Source organism: Prionailurus viverrinus, chromosome B4 (assembly GCF_022837055.1).
Source record: "Prionailurus viverrinus isolate Anna chromosome B4, UM_Priviv_1.0, whole genome shotgun sequence".
Lineage (NCBI taxonomy): Eukaryota > Metazoa > Chordata > Mammalia > Carnivora > Felidae > Prionailurus > Prionailurus viverrinus.
The window spans coordinates 22,784,479-22,812,311 of NC_062567.1; the positions used below are offsets into that span (position 1 = coordinate 22,784,479).

The 27,833-nt window shown below is 36.9% G+C and overlaps 1 protein-coding gene across 2 annotated transcripts in view; it reads right to left on the reverse strand.

Annotated features, from left to right (window-relative positions):
* Window positions 1-27,833, reverse strand: part of MPP7 (MAGUK p55 scaffold protein 7) — a 218,128-nt gene that overhangs the window by 47,667 nt on the left and 142,628 nt on the right. For both annotated transcript variants that reach the window (XM_047865088.1, XM_047865087.1), the window contains exon 11: window positions 10,587-10,757. In XM_047865088.1, the coding sequence (XP_047721044.1) occupies window positions 10,587-10,757 (171 nt within the window). The remainder of the gene's footprint in view (window positions 1-10,586; window positions 10,758-27,833) is intronic.

Below are 27,833 nucleotides of genomic sequence, written 5' to 3' on the forward strand. Positions count from 1 at the left end.
TGCCAGGAAAATATGATGTATTTTTGATAAGAAAGGTACAAAGAATGAGAACTACATTTGTGTTGAGGAAAAAGAAAGTAATTTTGTCCTACAATGGAAATGGTTATTTAGAGAGAAAAGGCTTAGGACAAAATCTGAATGAAAAACAAAGCTGTAGGATGTTTGTGAAGGGGAATCTTTGGAAAAGAATTTTATGCATGGTCAGGACTAAGACAGGAATGAGTTTTAAAAGTACACCTGTGTAAGAGTGTGTAAGAGCCTGTCTGTTAAAAAGATAAAGTTTTCTTGGATTTGTAAGTCAGCTCTTATAAAAGATTGTAAATGAAGCTGTTGTTTTTTCCTTTAAGTTTATTTATTTATTTATTCTGAGGGGGGGGGGGAGAGGGAGGGGGCAGAGAGAGAGAGGGAGAGAGAATCCCAAGCAGGCCCCAAGCTGTCAGCCCGAAGTGGGGCTTGAACTCATGAACCATGAGATTGTGACCTGAGCCAAAAACCAAGAGTCAGACGCTTAACTGACTGAGCCACCCAGGCGCTTCTGTTTTCTTTCTTAATCTGCTCAGAAAAACAAAGTTTCTATATTTTTTCCTTTTAGGTCTTTGAATACTTAAAGATTCTCAATATTAAAGGAGCTAAGTTTTGCTAACAGCTCTATCACCTTTCTATTGCCACCTTGGTTAAACAGATAATTCAATATTGTTTTATAATGATCTGTAAACCTATTTTGGTATGTGCTTTAAAACTTGGAGGTTTTTAAGAAACTTCCCAAGATTCAAATTCTAACCAAAGTCTTTTAGGCTAATTAGGCTTGTTAAGTGACATGGTATGTTAAGTCAGATGGGAACCACTGTCAAACAAATGATGATACACTTTCTTAGGTTATATCATATGGGTAAATGCTATAACTGTTTTAGAAATTATATGAAATCCCTAAGTTTCAGTATATCCTGGTATAAGGTCATTATTTGACATTTCTAATTACTGAAATGTTGTCACAGAAATAACTGGATTTCCTTGCCAACTGTGTTATAATGAACTCTGATCACATCTTTAACCATGTCCATTTTTGAGTCTTTTGGAATTTACAGTTACTGTTCTGAAGGCCTTGCAATGTGTATTTCATCTTTTAGGAGATTCATGGAGAAAACTTTTGACAAATACAGGTTTCTGGTATCTTTAACATCCTAAAACTGTAAGAATATCTGGAACTGATGGAAAAACTGCATTCAAACAAAAGAAATTAGTAACATGGGATTGAATGAATTGAGGAAATTGATTATAGTTTTATGATTCTTACTTGAAACACTGCTAGTTCTCTAATGTTTGCTCTTCCAGATTTAAGAAAACTTTCTCTTAAGACGTCTATAGCTTGTAGAAATATAAAGTATTCTTTTGTGAACAAGCTGGAGCATTCATCTTTTCTCCCTACTTGATCCCTCCAGAATTCAAAACCTCTCAGTAAGTGTTCTTTCTTTCATGGCAGTTATAATTATTTGCATAAGTTCAAGAAGAATCTGTTCTCCTTGTAATAAGACACCACTGGAAACATTGGTTATATTACACCAAGTCTTTGACTGGAATGTCATATTTGACAGAGACATGCATAGACTTAGATATGACCAGACAGCTTTGAGGAACTAAGGTGGACTTTGTGAAGCCAACAAAGCCCCTTGGGAATGCTGGCATGATTCCTTGCTGACAGAGTTCCCAGCTGCCTTACCAGGTGAGTAAAGAATGTCACTTCCTGGCAGGTGCAGAAACCTCAGGATATTTGGGGGAACTCAAGAAGAATTCACCCAAATCTACAGGTTCTGCAGGCAAATCCGATGGCAAGTATTTGGCTTGGCTTCTGGTCTTGAGAGGCTATTAAAAGTTCAATCTGAAATTCCTTACAAAAAGTTCCAGCAAAGTAGATTTGTAAGAACTTACAATGGTCAATCACTATTCTTGCTGTGCTTATATAAATACTTAGGTCAGCTTTATTAAAACTGGACCTGCTTTACAAATTAGTCTTCATTTGGCTATCTTTGATGTAGATGAGGTGATTTTAGAGAGGAAATACTGTGTTTCAATAACATACCTTTGTAGATGTTACATTCTAGTTTGGCTGTCTTTGAATGTTTGTTGTTTGCCTAAGCTAGACAACTCGAAATAAACTTCAGGGAAAGTGCTACAACAGCTCATGTATAGATAGTCTTTATGCTTTTACTCTGTGGGGATAATAAAAAGATCCCCGTAGGCATATGATTATTTCAACAGCCAGACAATAAGATGGATTCCCCAACAACTGTGTAACTCAACTATTACCCTGACCAATTCTATGTGGCTGGGATGGCAAAATAGCTCCTCAAAAGCCAGAGCATACCCTACTCCCTGTGGTTAACTACGGACTTGTGGAAGTAAGGCACTCCCTTCCTTATGATGGGACTGGACAATGCACTTGTGGATGCTCATATCTCCCAGAATGTCTGCTACTTACCAGTGATTGCTCATAATTGGGATACTGTTAAAGCTAGATATTGGGCAAAGGGGGCTTTTTGATTACTTTATCCCTTAGCCATATATATGTGTCCTAGAAGTCACTTTTGTCTATGTAGAATTACAAGTAGAGGTTTAGCCAAGCACACAGTGGCCATCTTTAATCAAACTCGGCACAATGTCACCCTCCTAAATGATAAAACCACAAATTCAAAAAGTAGTCCTTCAAAACCAGATGGCCCTTGATTTCTGACTTCAGCCTAAGGAGGAACCTGTGCTCTTATTAAAACAGAATGTTGTATATATATTCCAAATTGCTCAAAGAATGTGTCTGAAGCCATGAAAGATTTAAATAAACACATAATTGCTGTAGATGCTCTGACTCTAGATCCTTTTGGCAGCCAACTAACTTTAAATCTTTCCAAACGGTAATATACCCTGCTATAAGCACTGCTAGACTTCTTGTCCTTTTTCTTTTTGGTTGTTGTTGGACTTTTTGTATTTGTCAAGCAGGAGCCTGGACTATCCATACCAGCATGGAGGTACCTTATTATGTATTTCAGGAGAGACTCAGGAAGCAAAATTCTCCCACCCTGTCAAAGTCTTCCATTCCAAAATCCCTAGGTCATCCTCTGGTCATCAGGAAGTAGCTACAGAAGAAATGACCACTGTCCCTTTTCCCTCCATAGAAATGGAATGGTGCTTTGACAGTGGGGTTCTGAAAGAGGATTTTACCTCCATTTTGACCTATCTTTAAAACAAGATAATGATCAACTTGATCTTTACTGCCTACTGGCATGTACCCACCAACCTGTGTCCTACATTTTTCTTACATAAACCTAGAAGTATTCTCAGCACTTTGGAGACAGTCTTTGAGATGTTAGTTCACTGTCTTCCCAGTGCTGGCCTCCCTGAAATAAATTCCTTTCTTGTTTCACCTCCACTTGTCTGTCTCTGGATTTCATCATTAGTGAGTGGCCGAATCTAGTCTGTTTGGGATCCCTGGAGCTGGGTGCTCTTGTACCCTTAGGCTCCCATTACAGAAGGCTCTGGTCTTGAATTATTTAGGTATGAATCAGCTCTACAACTTAGTAGCTGTGTGATCTTGGGCAAAGTAACTTCTCTTTGTGCTTCAGTTTCTTCTTCTGCGGGGATTATACAAATATTTACCTCATAGTCATAGTGAGGACTGGATAAAATAATACCTGCATAGCCCTTAGCTCAATGCCTGGCACACAATACATATTGGTTACTGTTATTGTACAGGATAGGACCCACTTGAGAAAAGATAAAATTTAAAAACTCAGTTGGGACTGTTTGAAAGCAGTTAGGAACAGGAGAGGATAATGAAACATTATAGTTAGATTTTAGTAGTAGAGAAATCTAAGTAGTAAAAATGGATATTTGGTTGTCATTGAAGTAATGCAATTAATTATTTACTCAAGGCAGGAAAACACCAAAGAGCGAAGAAACAGGAGCAGGGGAGAAGCACATAGCAAAGGAACTGTGAATCTTCACTGGCTGTACCACTTGGAAGTGTCAACATTTCGCATCTCAAGTTTAGGACTATCTTGAGGGCAAGCCTCCTGTTGGGAGATAAAGGGGACATCTCCTCTGAGAACCAAGCCTCAGAAACTTAAGGAATTCCAAGCAAGAGACAGAGAAAGAACAGTCACTGCAGCGTGAGTGACATCATAGGGCTTAAAAAAAAAAAGGACTATAGGATCCTGCTGGGAATGTAAAAATACAGTGAGAAGAGCAAGCAGTTTGTCTGTCAGGAAGTAAGGCATGAGGCCCACAGGACAGAGTCCACACGGAATTCAGAATCAGGTGCCAGGAACCCAAAGATCAATGGGCAAAGGGGATTTAGGGCAACTTAACTGCATACAATTAAACTAACCTCTCCACTGAAGATTTCAGCCAGATGAATTTTAGTTCAATGATTGTGGACCTAGACAACTAGCATTTATGTAAAGCAGCAGCCAAAATACCATAGATCATTCTGTGACTTGGAGCGGACAGTGGAATGTTGTGATAACATATTTCCGGGAGAATAACTTTAGCAAAAGGTAGTCCAGATGGTGCTGTGGTATTCTGTCCTGATAGCCGTTTACCGTTTAAAACTTTGAGGAGGAGACTTGAAAGTTAGAGTAGTATCACTCAATTCTGAGGAGGCTGATCAAGGCATGCCGGTGAGGAGAGGCAAATTGCATCTGTGACAGTTTACAGCTTGGAGAGTTCAAGCTCCACTCTGGTGAGGTAAGCATTCTACAAGCTATCTCTTGCACTGATCACAATTAAAACCCCTGGACAGCACACAAAAAGCAACAACCTGAAGACTCTGAAAAGCAAACAAAAGCAGGAAGAATGTAGAAGGATATCAAATCTGGAGAGGTGACCCCTCCCCGCCCACCCCAAGGGGAAAAAGTTTCCCTTTTTATTTTTCCATCTGTTCTTGGACTTTGTCCAGAGGATGAGTCTCCATCTCAGAGCTGTCCAAGGGGCAGTGGACTGAACAGCTAAGACCCCACAAAAGTTGTGGGCTTACCCCTCCTTAAGCTGTGCATGAGTGAGATGAACCCAAAGCAGCACAACTAAGATTTAAACCATTGCGTAAGTCTCTGGCTAACACAAGTGTCACATGCAAGGAACAGACCCAAAGCAGCATAGCAAAGACTTGAAAACTGAACTGAGGCAAACAGACTAAGCCTAACCAGGCTGATAGCCTGCTAAAAAATTTAACATTTTCCAGAGGGATATAATAAGATCCAAAGTCTATACAAAATAATGTTAAAAATGTCCAGGATACAGAACAAAAGTAATTTGATGCACAAAGATGATGATTTGCAAAAACAAAACAAAACAAAAACAAAAACAATTTACAGATGCCAACCACAAGATGAGCCTGACACCGGAATTATCCAAAACAATAAAGATGCTATCTTAAGTAACCATCATGAGTCTGAAGTAAACACACTTGAAATGAATGTAAAAAAAAAGTTCTTACCAGATAAGCAAAAGCTATGAAAAAGAATTGGTAATTTCACAATTGAAAAAAAAAGTCACAGTGTCTGAAAGAAAATTATTTGGTCAGTGGGCTAAATAGCAAAACAGTGATAATAAGGATAGAGTCAGAGATTTTGAAGACTAATCAAAAGAAATGGTCATATCTGAAAAACAGAAACACTAAAAAAAATAATAGTAATTACAGCATCAGGAAACTGTGAAATAATACTAAAGGGTCCAACACATGTCCTATCACAGTCCCAGAAGTAGAGGGGAAAGAAGTTAGGACAAAAAGAAAAAAAAAATCTTTGAAAAAATAATGGCCAAAATTTTCCAAAATTTTGTCAAAGCCATAAATTTATAGATTTCAGATGTTTGGTAAACTCAGGCACATTAAACTAAAAATAAAGCACACACATATAGATGCATCATAATCCAACTGCTTAAAATCAAAGATAAAAAAAAAACACCTCAAAAGTAACTAGAGAATAATTGCAGAAATAAAGCAAAAAAGTCATCAGATATATTAAAATCAAATAAGTCAAAAAACCCAAAAGAAGTCAGAAAAGGGGAACAGAGAAATAAACAAAATACAAAGGGATAAACAGAAAACAAATAGATCTAAAATGAAAATAACAGAGCTGCACTGAACCATATCAATAGTTTATATTAAATATAAATGGTCCAAACATACCAATTAAAGATATAGATTATGAGACTGGATAACTACAGCAACACCCAAGACTATGCTATCTATAAAAAACAAACCAACAAACCCACTTTATTTTTTTTAATTTTTTTTTTAACGTTTATTAATTTTTGAGACAGAGAGAGACAGAGCATGAATGGGGGAAGGTCAGAGAGAGGGAGACACAGAATCTGAAACAGGCTCCAGGCTCTGAGCTGTCAGCACAGAGCCCGACGCGGGGCTCGAACTCACGGACCGCGAGATCGTGACCTGATCCGAAGTCCGACGCCCAACCGACCGAGCCACCCAGGCACCCCCAGATCCACTTTAATAATAAACACACAGATGGGTTAAAATAAAAGGATGGGGAAAGATACACTATGCAAGCAATAAGCAAAGGAAAACTTGAGTGGCTATTACATATCATACAAGGCAGACTTCAAGAAATTACATAATAAAAAGGCCAAATCATTAAGAAAACATAACACTCCTAAATGTGTGTACACTTGACAACGGAGCTTCTAAATATCTTAAGTACAAGCTGACTGATGTGAAGAGAAATAGACAAATCTACAATTAAAGATAATTTAACACTCCTTTCCCAACAACAGAACAAGTAGACAAAAAATCAGTAAGGATATAAAAGACCTGAATAATATTATCAACCAACTTGACTTAAATAACATGTATTGATCACTCTGTCCAACAATGGCAGAATCCACATTCTTTTTAAGTGCACACAGAACACCAGAGGACATGGACCATATCCTGGGTACCCCTGCCAAGCCAAAATCTGATAAACTTAAAAGAATTGATATCATAGAAAGTGTACTATCTGACCATAGTGAAGTTAAACAAGAAATCAATAACAGAAAGATGATAATCCCAAAGTATTTGGAAATTAATACATTCTAAACTCATGGATCAAAGAAATCACAAAGGAAATCAGAAAATATTCTGATCTGTGTGGTATGTTATCAAAACACAGATCAAAATTTGTAGTATGAAGTACTTAGAAGGAAATTTATGCCTAACAATAGTTAAATCTTTAAAAAAAGTGTTTCTAGTCAATAGTCTAAGATTCAACTTTATGAAACTAGAAAAAGAGAAAATTAAATGGATCCAAAGTAAGCAAAGGAAGGAAATAATAAAGAGCACAAGCCAATAAAACTTAGAAAATAGAAAAAAAATTTAATGTACAAGTGGTTTTATAAAAAAATCAATAAATTAGAAAAAGAGCTAAGGTACCTAGACTGTATGAAGGCCAGAAATCATCCTCACTCTTCTGTTTTCCACGCCTGTGTAATTCCCTCTCCTTGACTGTGGGCAAAACCTGTTATTAGCTTCTAACCAATAGAACATGGAATATTTTGCCTTATTCCCTTCTCAGTTAATATAATTTGATGAAGCTACCATGTTGCATAGGCTCACATGGCAAAGAACTGAGAGCACATTATGAACTCTGCCAACAACCACATACATGGTTTTAGAAGCAGATCCTTTAACAGTCTAGCATTCAAATGAGAAGACTACCTCATGGCAAGGCTTGAGCACAGCCTTATGAGACTTATGAGATATCCTGAAGCACAGGACCCAGCTAAGCCATGCCTAAACTCTCCAAATTTTGACCCACAGAAACATTCAGATAATAAGTATGCACTATTTAAAAGTCACTAAATTTGTAGTAACCTGTTAGGCAGCAATAGATACCGGATGTAAGAGTGAAGACATAAATTACCAATAATAAGAATGAAAGTGGAGACATTACTACAGACCTTACAGAAAGTTAAAGGATATTAAGGAAATATTATGAACAACTTTATGCTTATATAATTGGCCATTTAGGTGAAATGGACAAATCGCTTCAAAGACACAAACTGCCAAAATTCTTTCAGAAAGACACCCTGAATAGTTGTGTGTGTGTGTGTGTGTGTGTGTGTGGGTGTGTGTGTGTGTGTATAAAGGTAGAAAGATGCACTCTTCACATGCTCTCTTCCTCTCCCCGTTCGTCCTCTTCCCTACTTTTTAAAAGAAGAAATTAAATTGTAGTTAAAAACCTCCCCAAAAGGCTCCAAGCCAAGGTGTGGTTTTGTTGTATAATTCTACCAAACATTTTAAAGGAAAATAAGTAATTCTATACAAGCTCTCCTGGAAAAGTAAAGAGGAGAAAACACTCCCCAACACATTTTATAAATGTGGCATTATCTTAATGCAAAAAGCAGATGAAAACAAATTTAGGAAAACTACAGACCCGCAAATTGAACCTAGTACTGTGCAAAAGGCTAATACATCATGCAAAGCTCATTCAACACACAAAAACTAATCAATGCAGTTCACCATTTCAACAGATCAAATAAGAAAAAGCATATAATCATCTCAACAGATGCAGAAAAAAATCCATTTGACAAAATTCAACATCAATTCATGATAAATACTCTCAGCAAACTAACAATAGACGGGAATTTTCTTAACCTGGTAAAGGGCATCTATAAAAAAACCTACAGCTAATATCATACTTCATGGTGAAAGATTGAGTACTTTCTTCCTAAGATTGACAACAAAGCAAAGATGGTCTCACTACTCCCATTCATCATCATACTGGAGAGTCTGAGGTAAAGAGAGAATACAACACGAATAAAGATGAAAATACCTACAACGAAGAAATAAAATTGTCTCTGGTCACAGATAACAAGATTATCTACATAAAAAAATTCAAGGCATCCACAAAAAAGATACTAGAAACCTCCTTTAAGAACTATAGAGAAGGTTGTGACATCTGTATATAGCGCCATTTAACAAAAGTGCATGGCTACTTCTAACATGCATGAGGCCAACATCCCCCTAACCTCTTTTCCTTTGGAAGATTCTAGGGAGTATTTATTTTCCATAACCATCAAGCATCTTTAGTTGCTTGTGACTATGATTTACTTTTATTCTTCCCTGCATTACTATTCAGACCCATAGTTTATCTTCATCTATCTTTCCTTCCTCACCCCGAAGGTTAGCACCTACAGGAAAGAAAAAGAGATCAAAGTCTATTCTGCTTTCCTCTTTCAATTTGATCCCCCGGGGAAACCAAAAGTAGCACAGATGTAACAGTAACTCCTTGGCTGCAGAGAGTCCTCAGATTTAAGGAGAAACAGGAAATTATGCTATCTTTGCCTTTTTATCACAAGGTATCTCTCATCAGATAAGCAGCAGACCTTGGATAAAGAGCAGAAGATGCAACGGGGATGGAAGAGATGCTGCTAAGATGGGTGCTGGGAGGGACACGGGTAGAAAAGGACCAGGGAGTCCAAGTAGCCCCCATGAGGCACAAAAGGATTTAGAACTGGGGAACACTTATATTCCCCTTAGCCCAACTCTATAGGGACTGGAAGCTGGGGTATTGCAGGCTCTACAGTAAACATAAAAACAGATGTAGAATGTTCCTCCGGGTGGGGCTTGGGGGGTGCTTTCATATCCATTGATTAGAAGAAGGGGACACTGTTAATAAGGGAAACTCTGCAGTATGTGAGTGTTTCTAAATCATGCAAATGATGTGACTATCTCTTCCAGTGCCATCAGGTGTGAGAAACTGCATCATTTCCCACTCATCACCACTGTCAAGAGTATGTGCTGTAACCTCTCAGAGGACTCTGTGTCAATACAAGGGGTGACTCTTTAGCTTTTCCATTTATTCTCATCCCCATCATGATCGTCTTCAGTTTATGAAGGAATAATTACCAACAGATACCAGGCCCCTTTATTCTTATCCACACACCCCCCGCCCCCAATCATTGGTTTTGATCACTGGAGCTTAATTACCTGTTTCCAAATTTTTAAAGAAATGGCAACCAGAATGAGGTGCGTGGAGTAACACGGAGGTCACGACTGCATGCGTGGCTATGAAGAGTGGATCAGACAAACGCTAGAACGTGACTATGAGTCAAACCAGCCAACGTTTATGGAAATCACCACATATATTTATTAATTGCTTTAAGCAGTTTCATGAACTGACTCTCCAGCTTTAAATACTCCAGAGCTCTGCTGAAATAGTTGATTTCACTGAAGGCCTAAGTGCCATAAGAAGTTCCACCATGGCTACTGCCTCAAAATGATGTGAAAGACACCGTGTTACATTAACAAATATTGGTTTCTATTATTTAGTTACGCTGATTTACTTTACTATATTGCGATGTGTTTTCTATCCCCCCTTACAGAGGTCCCACTAAAATGCCAGTGCCATTCTTCATAGACATCTTAAGTCTCACGAATGTCATAGGAGTACAAAAGACTGAAATGTCCTTTTAGAAACCAAACAAAAGGTGTTCAAAATGAGATTTGTGGCTTGAAATCTTCAAGCATAATGCCCTTTGATGTTAAATTCTTACCACCTCACTTATTTCATCAGAATTAATACAAAAGACACACTTACCAACCAAGACAACAAGTCTGTATTTTTCATTAGTTTGCCGCCGATAGGGTGTCACTTCCTCATATGTAGGCACATCAGCTGTATCGTACTGGTCACTCTTCTTGCATTCATACATGGACTTATTTGTTTTCTTATCTTTTCTACTAAGACGGAAACTTCTCCTAAAACCAGCTGCAAAAATACATATACATATATATATTTTTTTAGTAGTAAGAACTAAAGAAAGAAACCTCAAAAAGACAAAAATTAAAAAACCCTGAAATCTGGCTGGATTTTATGAACCATAAGGCTGTTACAAGTATATTTTGTAACAGAAAAAAACAAAGATACTTCACAATTTCATTAAAACATTTATAAGAGAATCGTCTAACGTTTATCTTTGTAGTTTTATAAATTGTATTCAGTTCCAAACCATAAAGAGTTCTTTCCAGAAATCAATGAGTAAAATACATACAAAGCAAAGTAAGTTGGAAATCATAATTTATCATGGATTAACTGATGAACACATTTGATAAGCAAAAAGCTAAAAGCCCTATAAAAATGTCAAATATAAATGATGACTTCGTTCATTCATAAACACTAGAATATTTTGTTTTGTATTGTAAACATAACCTAACAACATACCTGTTGCACAGACAAGCATCTATTGTTGAATAAAAAGAAAACTAAATTAGGGACAGCTCAGTGTCAAACATGCCTATACATGGATCAGGCTGACGGAACGAGCCAGTCACAAAGAGCAAGTTCTTTAAATTTATGAGACTCCAGTGGAGGGGGAGTAAATGACCAAGTCCAGGTCCTTTTTCTTCCATGGAACATCTATGGTTTAATAATTTGAAGCCTACTGAAATTTGGAAATAAGATTCATAGTCTCGACTGTGTACTCCCATCAATAGAGCACATGATCTTTTGCTAAAATAATTTTAGAAGTACTTCAATAAATTTGATGTCTGCTTCAGGAGACCTCTCCAGCTCACTGCTACCATTTTTCGCACCAAGAGCTCCAAAAGCTGAGGCAAAAGTTCTTTTTCTCAGTCAATCCCCATTTCATTCTGCTTGCCCTTCATGTTGTTGCATCACTCAGGTTTTACTTCCTTTCTAGAATAGTGATGTTTATCATACACAGTATGATTGCATCCATATAAACAGTATGAATTCGGCAAGAAATGCAATCAGTTCTTGACCTAACCAACCCTCAAAATCCAGACTTTGAGGAAAACTGTTCTGCTTATTGAAATGTTTTATAAATATATATAGTTGTATATATAGTTGTATATGTATTTATATATATATATACATATATATGAGTACATACACATATATATAGACACATATGTATACATATATATATACACATATATCCATATATATGTATACATGTATCAGCTCCATAGTACAAAGCAAAATGCACATTTTTAAAATTAAAAAGTACATTTTTAAATGTAAAGAAATACATTCTCTTAGAAAATGATATTTTTTTCTCTTGAAAAAATATTGATCAAATTTGATTAGTAAAATAATTTTTAAATAGAGGTATTTTATAATAAAATGCAAGAATGTTAAAACTGCTTTGTTTGAATTTTAGGAACCATAATGAAAAAGAATATTACCACTGGATTTAAGAAATTAATAGGATTCAAAATAAAGGCCAGTATTGAAAACAATTATCAATAACCATGGAGTTATATACCACTCACCTTACAGGTTCACAGTTTAACAAAAAACCAGCCAGGCTATTAAGAATCGGGAGATACAACTTCATCTGATAGTATATTTCTGTGGCCTACCACGAGTCATTCTGATTTTGAGATACTTGGATTATTTGAGGGAAAAGATTTACAAAGGATTTGAGACAAGAGTTAATCACTCCAAAGCTCTCATATCAAAGGCACAAGGCAAAGAGAAAAAGGCAAATTGGACAAGTGATAAAACATTGGTATTTCTCAAAGAAGGATGAGATTCCAGGGAAGCACAGGGGGAAATGAGCCGACCGGGCCCCAGGATGAAGAAAAAGTGTCAATTCTAAAAGCACACAGACAGGCAGGATTTAAACTTCTATATAAAGGGTCATAGAAAGTTGTTTATTATCGTGTCTCTTTTCAGGATATTGGGGAAAGGGTCTCAAGAGGTTCCCTTACATCTGAGTCCTCACAACGTCACCCCAGAAGTGGGAGGGATCCTTACAACCCCCACCAGGGCTTTAGCGCAATGCTTCTCAGACCAATTTGCAGAAATTAGTTATGCCATCCCAACCCACCCCCACCCCCATTGCTGTCACCTGTGACTGCTGGCTCACTCTGGAATCCAGTAGAAGATGGCTCCTGGTTGAGCACAAAAATTACACATCAGCTATTCTAATTCTTTGATGCTGGTGTTTCAGAGTGTTCGAATTTCAGGTTCCCATGGTTCTTGTCTCATGTAAGGCAATTAGAGGATAAGCAGGTAGAAAGGGAAACTTCTTCGTGGTTATTGCTTGCATGGAGGGAGAGTTTTACTCAAGTCACTAACAAACTTATGGCCCAGGAATGACTCTAAGTAGGACATAAAGGCTTCATCCAAAGCAAATGAAGCCCAAGAGTGAAAACCTGAAAAAATTTCTGAGCCACGAATTCTAGCTGAATCCTGCATTTCAGTGAAAGTGTTTACCTGAGTTTTTACAATTAACTGAAGCTTTTACTTTCATTATAAACAGTAAAGAGATGGTGGGGAAAAGAGAGAAGGTAATCAGGTTTCTGGTGTGAGGTTCTCGGGACATCAGAGATGGGGACCATGGTCCATAGGGTTAGTTTGGTGACATTCACCGTAGGGTGCTTGGTACAAGTTTTCTAAATTCAAGTAATTTAAAAAGGCAATAGCAAAACCTACTTCGTTCCTGTTTCATTCTCTTAATGTAAATTTCAACAAAGAAAGCAGGACACATTTGGTACTGTCACAAGAGAAAATTCTAAGAGGCAGACATAAGGACCAAATACCGCATACAAAGACACAGTGCTGCAAGGAACCTGGGAGACCATCTGGCCCATTACATCCTTACTCCCTGGCCACACAGACGTCACAGACGTCACTGCACTTGCCCACGCACCATGACACGGTCCTGACCTCATTCACGTCAGTTTTTCAGGTGGCAACTACCGAGCGACTAGAATTCCCACAGGTTGTGAAGCTTAAGTGTCTTGACCCAAAACACTCACAAAAGAAAAATGGCAGTCAGGTCGTCACGCCAATTCTATTAGAGCAGCAGCAGCAGTCCTGAGTGCTAAAAATCGAGGACCACAGGTGGCCAGGTCTGGGTCACTACAGGCTCTGACACAGCTGTGTGATTTGCCAACTTTTTCAAAAACTTACCTGAAGGCTCATTCCTCAACTTTAAAATGAGTATAACAGTATCCACCTTAAGGGTTGTTAAGGATTAAACAAGCAATTCATATAAAGCATTTGGTCCAAGGGAGCCTGGGTGGCTCAGTCGGTTAGGCATCCAACTTCGACTCAGGTCATGATCTGGTTCATGAGTTCGAGCCCCACATCAGGCTCTCTGCTGTCAGTGTGGACCCCGCTTTAAATCCTCTGACCCCTGTCTCTCTGCCCCTCCCCTGCTCGCTCTCTCTCAAAAATAAACAAACATTTAAAAAAATAAGTAAGTAAAGCATTTGGCCCAGTACCAAGCATATGGTAAATGCCTACATATACTGGCTATGGATTAGTACTTGATTATGTCTCCAACTAACTGAAAGTACCTAGAAGGCAGAAACATATACCTCCCTGTGTTCCCACAGTACACGGTCTACTAGCAAGAAAGGGAAAAATAAGTTAAGGGCCTTATTAATAATTTTTTAATTGGCTGTTATAAAAGAACAGCATTTAAATATAAAGAATAGTTATTAAAATTAAAGCCAGATTTAAAGATGTTAAATATTAAAAGTACCCTATTAAAGTAGTAAAGCTTTTTAAAGAAACACAGCAGAAAAAATTTAGCATGCACTATCCTTTCACTTTTTCCTGCCCCCACATAATCTCTCTAGGGATCTATGTTATTTCTGGTACAATATTTAAATTTAAAGAGCATCCTTCTCTTCTGTCTTCTTATCACGATCACGTACTCTCCTGAGCCAGATACCTGGTTATGTTCCATATTTATATCACACAGTGTGTGTGTGTATATTTTTTTATTATATATGTTATATATCCACACATATACACAGAATAAAATAAAAATTCCCAACCCAGAGCAACCAATAAAAAACAGCTGGAACAGAGGATATGACAAAAGGTACAAAATTCAGAGTAATTGCTTGTGATGGTTTCTCAGACCAAAAGAACAAAACAGGCTATTTTCCAAGAATCTATCCCCCGTGAGTAGTCTGGGGTCATAGCTCATTCAGTGTGCCGTTCAAGGCAGTGCGGAGACGGTAATTTTCAAACCTGGGTAACACAGTGAGCGATGTGTCAGCACACCTGGGCTAAGTCTAAGCTTAAAGGAGAGTTAACTCTGTGTCAGGAAGAGGCAGTTTCTTACCTTCGGCTTTTGTGTGGTTCTCTAATTAAAAGGAAGACTTAAAAATGTAGACTTGAACTGAAAGTAAGCAAAGCATCCTTTCAGGTAACTGAAAAACCTAGAACGTATTTAATTCCAGTTCACCGTCAACGCACAAATCTTAGCAAGAACTGGCTTTAAAGAAGGAAGGGAAACGGAACAGTAACAAGGAATCTGGAGTAAGGGCACAGTTTTACACAAAATATATTTTTCCTTATATTTCACATTTTTGTAATTTATAATTGGCTCAACATTTTTACGGACAAGCTTTTTCCAGCAAGCTTACCCACAGCTGTTAGAGATTTGTGTGTTTTAAAGGAACGACACGTCTACTTTACTACAATAGGAAAGTGACTTTATAGTAAAACTGCAGCTGCGGGTCAGCCCACTAATCGCAAGGAGACACTTCTTATCTAATATTTTCCAGTAGAAATCATTTACAGTGACTTGTTAGCTTATCATATAATTGCGAGGCTTTGTTTAAAGCCTTTTTTACTATAAAAGGAAACAGTTAAATTGCTTGTTTTTTGCTCCTTCTTTCAAGAAGATCGCAATAAACATCCCTGAACATTCCCTTTATTCCATCTTGTGGATTATTCCATTAGGATAAGTTGCCAGAAGCTAGACAGATCTTGTCCACATGCTTCTCAGATCAGTGAAGGGCAATGTACGTTTCCACCAGCAGCAAATACGATTGCCCATATTACCAGTCTCTCATGAAGAGACTTCTAATTCGCTTTGAAATCTTCAGTGATTTGACAAGTGAAAAACTGTGTATGATTTCATCTTGTCTGTTATTGGAGTTGACCGTTCTTTCATGTTTATCACCCAGCTGCACGCCTTATTTCTTCTTTAAATTGTTCACACATTGTGATCACTTTCTTATTGGGGTCTTCATAAATACATACATGTACATATGTCTTTTAAGGTCACAGTCCTTGGCCCTAATTTGATGCAAACACTTTTTAAGATTTTCAACATTCCATTTTGAAGAAATGTAAAATGTTGATGTATTTGAGTCTGTGCATTTCTTTTTGTGACTTCTCCCACTGTTTTTAGGACTTTCCTATTCCTTGGGTCTGATAAATATTCACCTATATTTTCTTAAGTTAAAAAAAAATGGGCTGCATGGCTTTACACTTAATTTTTTTTTATCCCATCTGGAATTACTCAGCTGTAATCATGAGATCAAGCTTGTGAGGTGAGGCTGTAACTTTATATTTTTCTAAGTAATTAACCAATGGTCCCAAAAATACTTACTGAACAATCCTTTCACTACTTTATGTTGATACATTCTTTGTACTGAAGTACCAGATGGCTTATTATGTCACGATGAAAACAATAAAAAAATAAAAAGGTAATTAATTCTTGGTCTGAGTTTACAGAATTCTCTTACTGATAATATCAATACCAAAGCAACAGAAGTCATGATGGTGGTAGTTGATATGTATTGAGAACTTACTAGATAACAGACACCCTTGAAGCCTTCATGTGGATTAATCCATTTAATTCTCACAACAACCCAATGGAGGTAGGCAAAGTACTCCATGGATTTAAGTGGCTCTTCTTTTAGTTTAATAAGTCAAGGAAAGACAAACACCATATGATTTCACTCATATGTGGAATTTAAAGAAATGAAACAGATGACCATAGGGGGGAAAAAAGAGAGAGGCAAACCATAAAACAGTCTCTTAACTATAGAGAACTGACGGTTGGTGGAGGGGAGGTGGTGGGGGGATGGGTTAAATGGGTGAGGAGTATTAAGGAGGGCATGTGTGGTGATGAGCACCAGGTGTTGTTTGCAAGTAACTGATGAATCACCAAATCCCACAAGTGAAACTAACATTACACTCTATGTTAACCAACCAGAATTTAAATAAAAATTTGAAAAAAAAAAAGATTACCAAGACTTTGGTTCAAATATTAAATGATGAAAACAGCAAGTCTGAAAAGTTACTCTAAATACACAGATGTACAGTAGAAAAAATGGTGAGCCTTCTGTTACTTTATGAAATAAGTAAATAAGAAAAGATAAAGGAGCAGTAGCGTATTTTAGGGTTTAAAAATTGTAAGCTCTTTTCTGTTAGAGACATTTTTTTCCAAATATAACAACACATTTTGGATACGTCTCTGTATTCAACATGATGTGTAAAATATAAAAATATACACAACAGTGTCACTGCCCTCCAAAAGCTCCCAGTCTACCAAGAGACACAGGAATATTCCCAAATACTTGTAATTTAAGGGGTTTTGCAACACAGGCTCATGACCAGAAACTAAGATTTGTAGCAAGTTCTCTAATTCAACACTGACACTTCTTTTAAGTAAAAAAAAAAAAAATAAATAAATAAATAAAATAAACTCAGGCAGTTGTGACTTGGTCATTGACAAAGCCATTTCACGACATTTATATAACACCATTCACTCAAAGAGTATAAAATTTAATGCTTACATATGTAAATTAAGAATCATTTGCTATTAGAATAAGCTTCATGTTATAGATAAGTATTATACCTATCAATTCTATGATTTCATATGTTACTGGTATTTCTAACAGTAACAAAATTAAAAAAAAAAAAGACTTGAAGTATCCAACATATACGTAAGTATGGGAATGGTTAATTACACATTTTTGCAAAGAAATGAGGTTGATGTCATTAAAATTACAATTCTAAAAATTTAGAGCACCATAAAATACAGTTGATATAATAATAAGTGGAAAAAACTGAGCAGAATACAACAGTCATACTACGAGAGCTTTACTTTTTTACTAATATAAAAGTGGGTATGGATAAAAAAACGTGGAAGAAAATGCATAACAACAGACAATGGTTGTGTTAGGGTGAGAGGACTGTGGACAATTTTTATTCTGTTTTTCAAATTTTCTATAATGTCACACAATTTTAAAATTTGAACAAAAAAAAAGCCCACAAAACACAGAGTTCATAATATATGAACAACCAAACAAATGAAATCCACTGACAGATGTACTGTGTGCCGTACCAACCTAAAATACAAAATCCGTTTTGACTATGTCTCAGACGTAGGGTCTAGTCTTCTGTATTTTGAAATGATTGTGGTAATAGACATTTTTATATTTACAATAGTTAGAAACAGCCAGTAAATTAAAATATTAAAAAAGCAATAGAAGTAAAAATAATGGAAAATGATTTAAAATAATATAGGATGAGAACTAAAGATCAAAGGTCAAGAAGACAGAACCAAAGGTCAAGAGAGAGAAAAGCAGAGTTTTGAAAACTTATAACCAAACTAATACAACAGATGTGAAATCTTTTTTAAAAATCATAAATTGTTCTTGCATTCTTTGTTCCCATAAATAAGTAACTTTGGTGTGAATTTACAATGCAAATATTTCACTTTAATAATTATTTTTCATAAAATTTTAAGACCATTTAGATGGCATTTTATGAACGTCTATGAACACAAAAGGCCCTCCAACAGAGTCAAGGTGACTCACCACCAATTGTAGCAGCCCCAGAAATCACACATGTGAACAAGTGAGCTCTGCCTTTCTGTTCAAAGAAAATAAATACTATAATGTTACCACGTATAATTTTCAAATAGGACAGTTTCAATCTTTGGTTACACTTCTTTTATATAACCAATTTGGTCTCATAACATCAAATATTAATGTATTCCCGATGTTTTTAATAATAAATGAGCTTTCGCTTTGTTTCAATTTTACAGATGTTTGTAGAATGGGAAAAGAAGAATCTCGGTGCAATTGTTGGAATCATCAAATAGGAATATTGATCAGAGGAATCTCAAAAGTTAGAGACTTATGGAAGGTTCCACTCTAAAGTTCCTAATTTTTAAAGGAATACACTTACTTGATATCAACAGAGTCAAGAAAACTGCTTAGTTTCTTAAAAGGAGATAAAAATAAACACTTCAATTCTTTTTCTCTCCTTAAATACATGAAAATGTGTTGTTGTTGTTGTTGTTTTTAACTTGGGAGAACTACAACACATTGTATGAAAATCATTTTTTGTATCTTAAAACACTGGATTAATTTGACAAAGCTAATATTTAATAGTTCAATAGGTACCTTAGTTACAAGGAAGAAAATATTTTAATGCAAATGAACTTTTTTAGAAGATTAAAAAACCTCACATAGACATTAATAAAAACTATGCAGCTGGAAACTATTACACAATGTTAGGCTCCTGCTAACAAAACATTGAAAATTTCCATTAAAATAAACATTTTTAATATAATGCCAATGTTGCTATAATGATAGAAATCATAACTGACATGTAAAAACTATGTGGACATGATCCTGAGACAAAAATATTACTGAAATGATACTTCCATAGTATCCCAATCATCAAATTGTCCCAAAGACACTTAAGGATAATTAAGAACGAACAAATAAACAGATAAAAATCTTGAGAGGAGGTTTAAATTGAAAAGAAACGCCAATATAAAACTATAAAAGTGAGATGTGAAAAAGCTGGGGTAGGCAGCTTCTTCTACTCATCTTCTAAAACAATGTCCGAAAAAGAAAAAATCATCAAAGACACATGAACATGACCATGGATTGTATTAACCAACTTTACGTATGCTAATTTTGTATAGAAAGTGGAACAAGGCCTTTGAGCAAATACAAAATTCACCTCTGGAATGTTACACGTTTAAAGTTGCTCTCAATAAAACTTAAAGTAATGTTCAAATGCCATAAACACCCTTGAATAATTCAGCTCATCTCAAGCTAAAAATAAAAAATAGAAACTCAAAGTACCTAGTGAAATCATGGAAGCTAATATGAGATACCAGTCTGCAATTTCCAAGAAAAAAAAAAAACTACTTCGGTCTTAAAAAGTTTTCCTGATACCACTGACAACTTCTTTTTAAAGCATAGCATAGTATTACCACAAAAAAAGAGAAACCATATGAGAATTTAATTTTCTGCCAGCCAGCTAATAAAGAAATGAGTTTTTACTTATTTTACATGCTTTCAAAATTATGAGAAAATACAGTATGCACACATAAAATTAAATATAAAAATACAGTCCTAAAAAGAGGAGAAAATTGATTTTAAATTTTAATATATTTTTTTAAGTTGAGTCTATGCAACCTAAAATTCTCCAAGCAGGAATGGTTTCTTTCTGTCAGAGAAAATATTTCCAAGTAGTATTCCAGACATGTTGAGATTACGCAGAGTTCTTGTTCAAGAAAGAACCTGTACCATTTTTAAAAGAATGCTTCTAAATGTTCTCTTTGTATAAATTTTACTTTTTGGAAGAATATTAAGGCAGTATATTTAGACATAACTGTACTTACCTACAAAACATTCTTTAATAAAATGTCTTAATAATGGGGCAAATGGGAATTTTTACTAGGTTTATAAAATAGGCAGTGTAACTGGTTGAGAATCAATGGTGCTTACACATAGAAATAAGAAATAGGATTAGGAAAAAAACACACACACAGAAGTAGAGATAGGTAAATAATAACATTTAAAAGAACAGCAAATGTACAGTTTTGTTTATATTGAACTTTATGGTAAGTGCTTCAGTTATTTTAAATAGAAAGAACAGTCTTAACTTACAGAAGTCCCCAAACTGATTTTGTTTTAAAAGAATGCATGAAGTTCTCCAGTAAGGCCAGAAGTGGAGAAACTGATGATTTTTCAGGAAACCATTTGCAAGAAATTATGTTTGAAGACAGACGCATGATAAGGATGCATGGATTATAACACGATTTCTATAATGAATTAACCAGAGTAAAAACATTCTGTAATTCTTACCAATGTAAAAAAATATTCTTCATATACAGTATTCTGTACTACATTAGGAAAAAGGAAAGAATCTTCAAAGCTGACTATTGTACTATTGAGAAATAATGGCTGTATAGAAGCCAACACGCGCACACACACACACACGCACACGCACGCACGCACACATACACACACACACACACACACACACACACACACTAACTTCCACACCATCCACCAAAGCTAAACGAAATTTTCAAGAGCTTGTGAGAGGAAATTAATTGCTCCTAATTATTCATATATTTATATAAATATAAATGGTTTGACAATCTTCATATACAGGCAGCCCTTGACTTACAGGGATTCAACTTTAAAAGGTCCAGGTTTTACACTTCATATTTACAGCATACTATCAACTTATCTTCATGTTACTGCCATAAAATTTTATGCAATTAACACAACTTACACTGCCTGCTCAGTGAGCTTTTTCCTTCCTTCCAATAATAACAGCTAAATCTCTTTTATTGATAAGCAGACCTCTAAGAAATGCAGCATGTTACACATCAGTAAGAATCATCCCACACAGTGTACATTTGTATCACTGACAGCTGATTAAGTATGGTTTTAAAATAATAATTCTTATACAAACAGACATTCAATTCTTGGAGTATTATAATGTTACTTCTTTTGAAAGAGTCAAATTAGATCATTTTTTGACACAGAATGTCAAAAATGTAATGGTCTTGAGGTTAAGGGCTACTTATATATGCTATAACGTGCTTGATTTTATGCACTTCAAAGAAAGTGAATATAATCAGATGTATTCACTGAGCTACTGGCCTGATTTAGAGCAATAGCTGTCATGAATCTACAAGCAGGCCCTGGGTAGCCCCATTTTTGGTCCGAGGGTATTGTGTCTACAGGGTAAATCATTTCTGTGTTTCCTCTCCTTCTGTAGACTCAGGAGATAGAGTGTGAAGGAGGATGAGGTGCAAGGGTGAGGTTCTAAAATAAGCCAGAGTCTCAGAAATTTGTCTTAATTGTCCTTGGAAAAGTCCTCCTGAGAAGTCTAAATTTCTGGACACTCCCCTATTTTCCAGAGCTTTCCTAGAACTGGATAAATGTGCTATGCCCCGAGGATGGATATAGACCCATCCTGTGTACGTGGATATTCTTTAAAACTAGTGGCACTCAATGTGTATGTGAAAGTTGTGGTATCTGTTGGGATTTGATGTACACCAGGATACTATGGTCATCTGTACGATACAGTGACCAAAATGTCCCAAAACCATCTAGTTGACTTGTACTGTTCACACTACTTCTGTTAGTAAGAAAAACACTGGTGGGAAATAACAAATCTCCAAAGGGTAAAGTTTTCCTCAATGTGATAATTACCATAGACACAGAGGAGGAGAATGTTATGGTTAATTTTATGTGTCAACTTGGCTGAGCAATACTGCCCATATAGATATTTGTGCCAGCATTATTCCGATGTTTCTGTGAAGGTGTTTTTTTGGATGAGATTAACCTTTGGATCAGTGAACTTCAAATGAAGCACATTACCTTCTATAATGTGGGTGGGCCTCAACTAATCAGTTGAAAAAAAATCTCCCCTAAAAAAGAAGGAATTCTGCCAGCAGATGGCCTTTGGACTCAAACTACAACTCATTTCTGGGTCTCCAGCCTGCTGGCCTAACCTACAGATTTTGACTTACCAAGCCTCCACAATCATGTGAGCCAATTCCTTAGACACACACACACACACACACACACACACACACACACACACACACTCTCTCTCTCTCTCTCTCTCTCTCTCTCTCTCTCTGTCTCTCTCTCTGTGTGTGTGTGTGTGTGTGTGTGTGTGTGTGTGTGTGTGTACACAGTTGCCTGAATAATATAGAGGATTAGAAGGGAAATGTTAAAATTTTAGAATAAACTGGCATTTCTTAGTGAAGAAATAAATTACATTTTAATATCATTTAGAATAGAGAAAAACAATGAAAATCAAACAATAAAATTGACAAACTGTTAACATACATAGATCAATAAAAAAAGACACAAATTATTAAATTTAGGAATGAAAGAGGGGACACTGTTACCAAGAGGAAATAAAAAGATTTTAAGGGAATACTATCAATAGCTGTATGCCAACAAATTGGATACTCTAGATGAAATAGAGAAATTACTAGTGATTTATTACTCAAACTGAAAAGAGAAATAGAAAATCTGAATAAACCTTTAAGGAGCAAAGAGACTTAAATAGTAATCAAAAAACTTTGCAAAACGAAAAGCCCAGGAGCAGATGGCTTCACAGATGAAATCTAGCACATGTTTAGAGAATAAGTGACACAATGAAACAAATTTACGAACACTTTAAAAAAGTGTAGGGAACACTTCCCACTCCATTACATGAGGCCAGTATTATCCTGATACCAAAGTCAAAGAAGTCACTAGAAAAAGAAAGTCTATAGACCAATATCCCTATTCCTCAAAATACTAGCAACCCAAATGCAGCAGCATATATGAAGGATTATATCCCATGAGCAAGTGGGTCTTATATTAGCAATGTAAGGTTGGGGTCAACATATAAAAATCAATCAGTGTTATACGTCACATTACTAGAATGAGGAAAAAAGCCACATGATCATATCAATTGATGCAGAAAAAGGATCTTCTACATACACGATAAAGTATCCTTCAAATAGAGATGGTTTCACTACTTCCTTGCCAATCTGGAGGACTTTTATTTTTTTCCCTCGCCTAACTGCTCTGGCTTCCACCTCCAGTACTATGGTAAATGAAGAGACCAGAATGCACATCCTTGTTAGTTTCTGATCTTAGGGGGAAAGTTCTCAGTCTTTCACCATTAAGCATGCTGTTAGCTGTTGGGTGTTAGTAGATGCCCTTGAACAAGTTGAGGAAATTCCTTTCTATTCTTAAGTTTTATCATGAGAGGGTGTTGAATTTTGTCAAGTGCTTTTCAACTCAACCATCTACCAACTGTTCATCAAGGTTGCAGGTACCTCCCACATCACTATATCAAAGGTTTATTCTCTTCCCTCCCCTTATTTGAGCACTCCTTCCCTTCCTACAACTTCACTTTTATTGGCTCCTAGAAAAATCACATCCCTAGATATCCTTCTATTTCATTTTTGGTTCTTCTCTTGTCCAAGCCTACATCCGCTCCCTGGTGATCTCATCCAGCTTCATGGCTTTAAATCTTACCTAACTTTGACAACTTCTGAATCAACAGCTGGAACTCAAAACGGCCTATCCAGTTGCCTATTGAACAATTCTATTGGAGTATCATAAACTCAGCATATCCCACAGAGGACCCTTGATTTCCCCCCACCCCAAACCTCTACTCCACAGTCTCCCCCATCTCAGGAACTGGTGACTCCACCCTTGCAGTTACTAAGTCCAAAAATGGTGTACTCATCCTTGACTCTCCAACTTGTCTCAAAATCCTGTCTTACCTGCAAAATGTATTCCAAATCCCATATCTTATGATTACCTCCACTGATATTTTGTTTCCAGCCACAATCATTTCTTGCCTGGGTTCCCACATAGCTTCCTGTCTCTGCCCTTACTCCCTTGCGGTCCCTTCTCAACAGACCAGCCAGAGTGATCCTTAAAAATGTGTCAGGTCATGTCATTGGTCAGAACTCTTCAAGGATTTCAAATCTTACACACAATGAAGAGCCCCTCTGTCCCCTTCCTCTCCACTACCATTCTGTTACACTGCCAACCTCAAGTCCTATCCATCCGTGTTCACTGGTCTCCTTACTTACCCTTGGATGCATCAGGGTCCTGTCTCAGGGCCTTTGCACATACTTGTTTCACTCCTTGGAATTCTCATTCCCCACAAGGCTGCTTTTCAGTTTTTTGCTCAAACATGACCATTACACAGAGGCCTTCCTTAACCACTTAATAGAGAGTTGAAGCCCAGGGTGCCTGGATGGCTCAATTAAGTGTCCAACTCTTGATTTCTGCTTAGGTCACGATCTCATGGTTTGTGAGATTGAGCCCCATGTCAGGCTCTGTGCTGACAGTGCAGAGCCTGCTTAAGATTCTCTCTCTCTCTCTCTCTCTCTCTCTCTCTCTCTGTCCCACCCCTGCTCACTCTCGCTCTCAAAATAAATAAACTTAAAAAAAAACAACAACAAGGAATTTGAAGCCCCATTTCCCCAGTTCCTCCATCATCCCATTCTTGTTTTGTTTCTTTATAGCACTAATTACCATTTAAGGTATTATATAATTGATTTAGTTGTCAGTCCCCAACCTACCCCCAATATGGAAGCTCTATGAAAGGGTATTTGTTTTGATCTTTGTTGAAACTCCAGTGCCTGGAAGAGTCTAGAACATAATAGGCATTCAATAAATATTAGAGGGGAAAATCCAGAAATACTACTATAAATCAGTTATATTTTGTAAATACCAGAAGAAACTGCTAACCAGGGTTAAAGTGCTTGTGCCTTGAGGGAAAAGGTAGGACTAGAAAGGAAAAGGGAAAGATACACTTGTTTTGGGTTTGCAAGACTTGCAAATACTATTTGACTTCTCCAACAATTTATTAAATAGAGCCATATGGCATTCTATTGCCTTCTGACCTACAAAACAGGACTATGAAGCAATTTCATGGGCTTAACCTAATGCATATGTTACTCTAATAAAAATACAAAATTTAAAATTATTTTCAAAAATTTTGATGTGGGGAATACAAAAGAAAACTCAGAAGACAGGAGACAATTCACAGATTTGGCTATGTAGATCTTGTCTAGATGCTGTGAATCTTGGAATAGAAAACGGTAAAAGCCAACCAAAAGATCAGAAGAAAATGTGCACAACAGAGAGAGGGCTTAATATTCATGGCACACGAGGAGCTCATCTAACAAAAGACAAAGATATTGATAGAATTATTTGAGAAAAAAAAGAAAAACTAATAAAAAGTCACAGCATTAACACTCACAGTATATTTTAAGGTGTTTACCAGATAATACTTTTACCATAAGACAGTCATTTATGTTAGCATGTTCGTGAGACCTCCTTTAAAAGTCCACTCTTAACTATAGAGAACTGATGGTCACCATCAGAGAGGTGGGGGGAGCGGGGGAGGTGGGAGCAATAGGTGATGGGGATTAAGGTATGCACTTGTCGTGATGAGCACTGGGGCGATGTATGGAAGTGTTGAATCACTACACTGGTTGCCTGAAACTAATATCACACTGTATGGTAACTAGCTGGAATTAAAAAAAAAAAATTAAAAAATAAAGAAAAAAATAACAAAAATAAAAATCTTGAGGATCTGGCTTTTTAGGGTAAAACAGAATCCCACATAACAGTCAACTTGTTCCATTACATTATTTATAATGTACACAATGTATATAATTGTAGTCTAAAAATAAAAAAAATAATGTAATTTAAATTATATATATAATAACCAGAGGCTATGATCAAACTTGTTTATCCTGCAAAAGAAAACGTTTCAAATCTGTGGTCCTTATTTGAAGTGTTTCTTTTTTTTAAAAAATTTTTTTTTTTTAACGTTTATTTATTTTTGGGACAGAGAGAGACAGAGCATGAATGGGGGAGGGGCAGAGAGAGAGGGAGACACAGAATCGGAAACAGGCTCCAGGCTCTGAGCCATCAGCCCAGAGCCTCACGCGGGGCTCGAACTCACGGACCGCGAGATCGTGACCTGGCTGAAGTCGGACGCTTAACCGACTGCGCCACCCAGGCGCCCCTGAAGTGTTTCTTTAAAAGAAGACACTTATCAGAAACACAATTCGTTCATGAATCCTATTCTCTCATATTCGTTTTAAAAACAAGGGTCTTTTTATCGTATGCTTCTCTTCTCAGGCACCTTGCTAGACCCCCTTAACTCAGTCCTCCCTAAATGAACTTCAAGACACATGAACCTGTGGCAGTCTCTTGCTACACACGTCAGACTAAGCATTTAGGCCAGAAGGAAACACCACCATGATACGCATATATTAAAACACACTGGCCATGTTTTTCCCTTTGCCACCGGAAAGGACAATTTTCTCTAAGAGCAGGAGCTGAGTGGAATGGATAGCTATAATCTGTCGTCAGGGCTTGCGAATTCAAAAGCCTTCAGAAGCTAGACAGGCCGAAAAATCTTAAGTTGTCTTCCATCGACATGAATGCGTTTTGCACCACACACTCAGTCCTCAGAGAAACAGGGTGTCCCATTTTTCTTAAACACAATCTGGCTATATTTATTTCCGCCACATTGGAGAACATGGATCCCAAGGAATGCATCACTGGTATAACACAAACACCAGCACAGCTGTTAGGAGAACGTCTGTGGACGTCCCGCCTCAGCATGGCAAGACCGTAAGTGGTGGGCACTGTGCTCAACCAGAGACCTTATGCTCCATTTACAGAGTCAGTTGTAACTCGGCTCCAGCTGGTCATCAGAAGATGAAGGCCTAGTGTAGTCACGTCTTCCGTTTCGTCAAAGGAGTCAGAAATTTTTACGTGGAATTTCTCAAATTTGTGGGCCCAACAAAAATATATATTTTGTCCAAACATAGCCTAAAGACTGTGCACTACCAGCTGGATATGAATCATCGTATGATGCATGATATTCCCATTTTACTGAGATGGTGCCCTCTTCTCGTCTGTAGTTGGGTGATGTAGCATGGTCTCCTGGAAACAGAAAGCCCTCTGCCTTTTCCTGAAAATTACTCAGGGGCGTGGGGTATCTGCATGTTTTAGCTCACTTGCTAATGCCAAGTTCTTTTAATCTAAAGCACTCCTGGAGGCTCAGTTCCACCCCATCTAGTCTGCTTTGGGGCTCTGTTCAACCAAAGTCCTTCTGATTTCAAGACTTTCAAGTCTTTACCATCAGCTCCATCATCTCTGTCTACCAATGGACCCTATTTCCCTCTCCCACTAAAATACTTCTACTTTCAACTACAAAAATGGCCTTAAACTCAACTGCTATCTT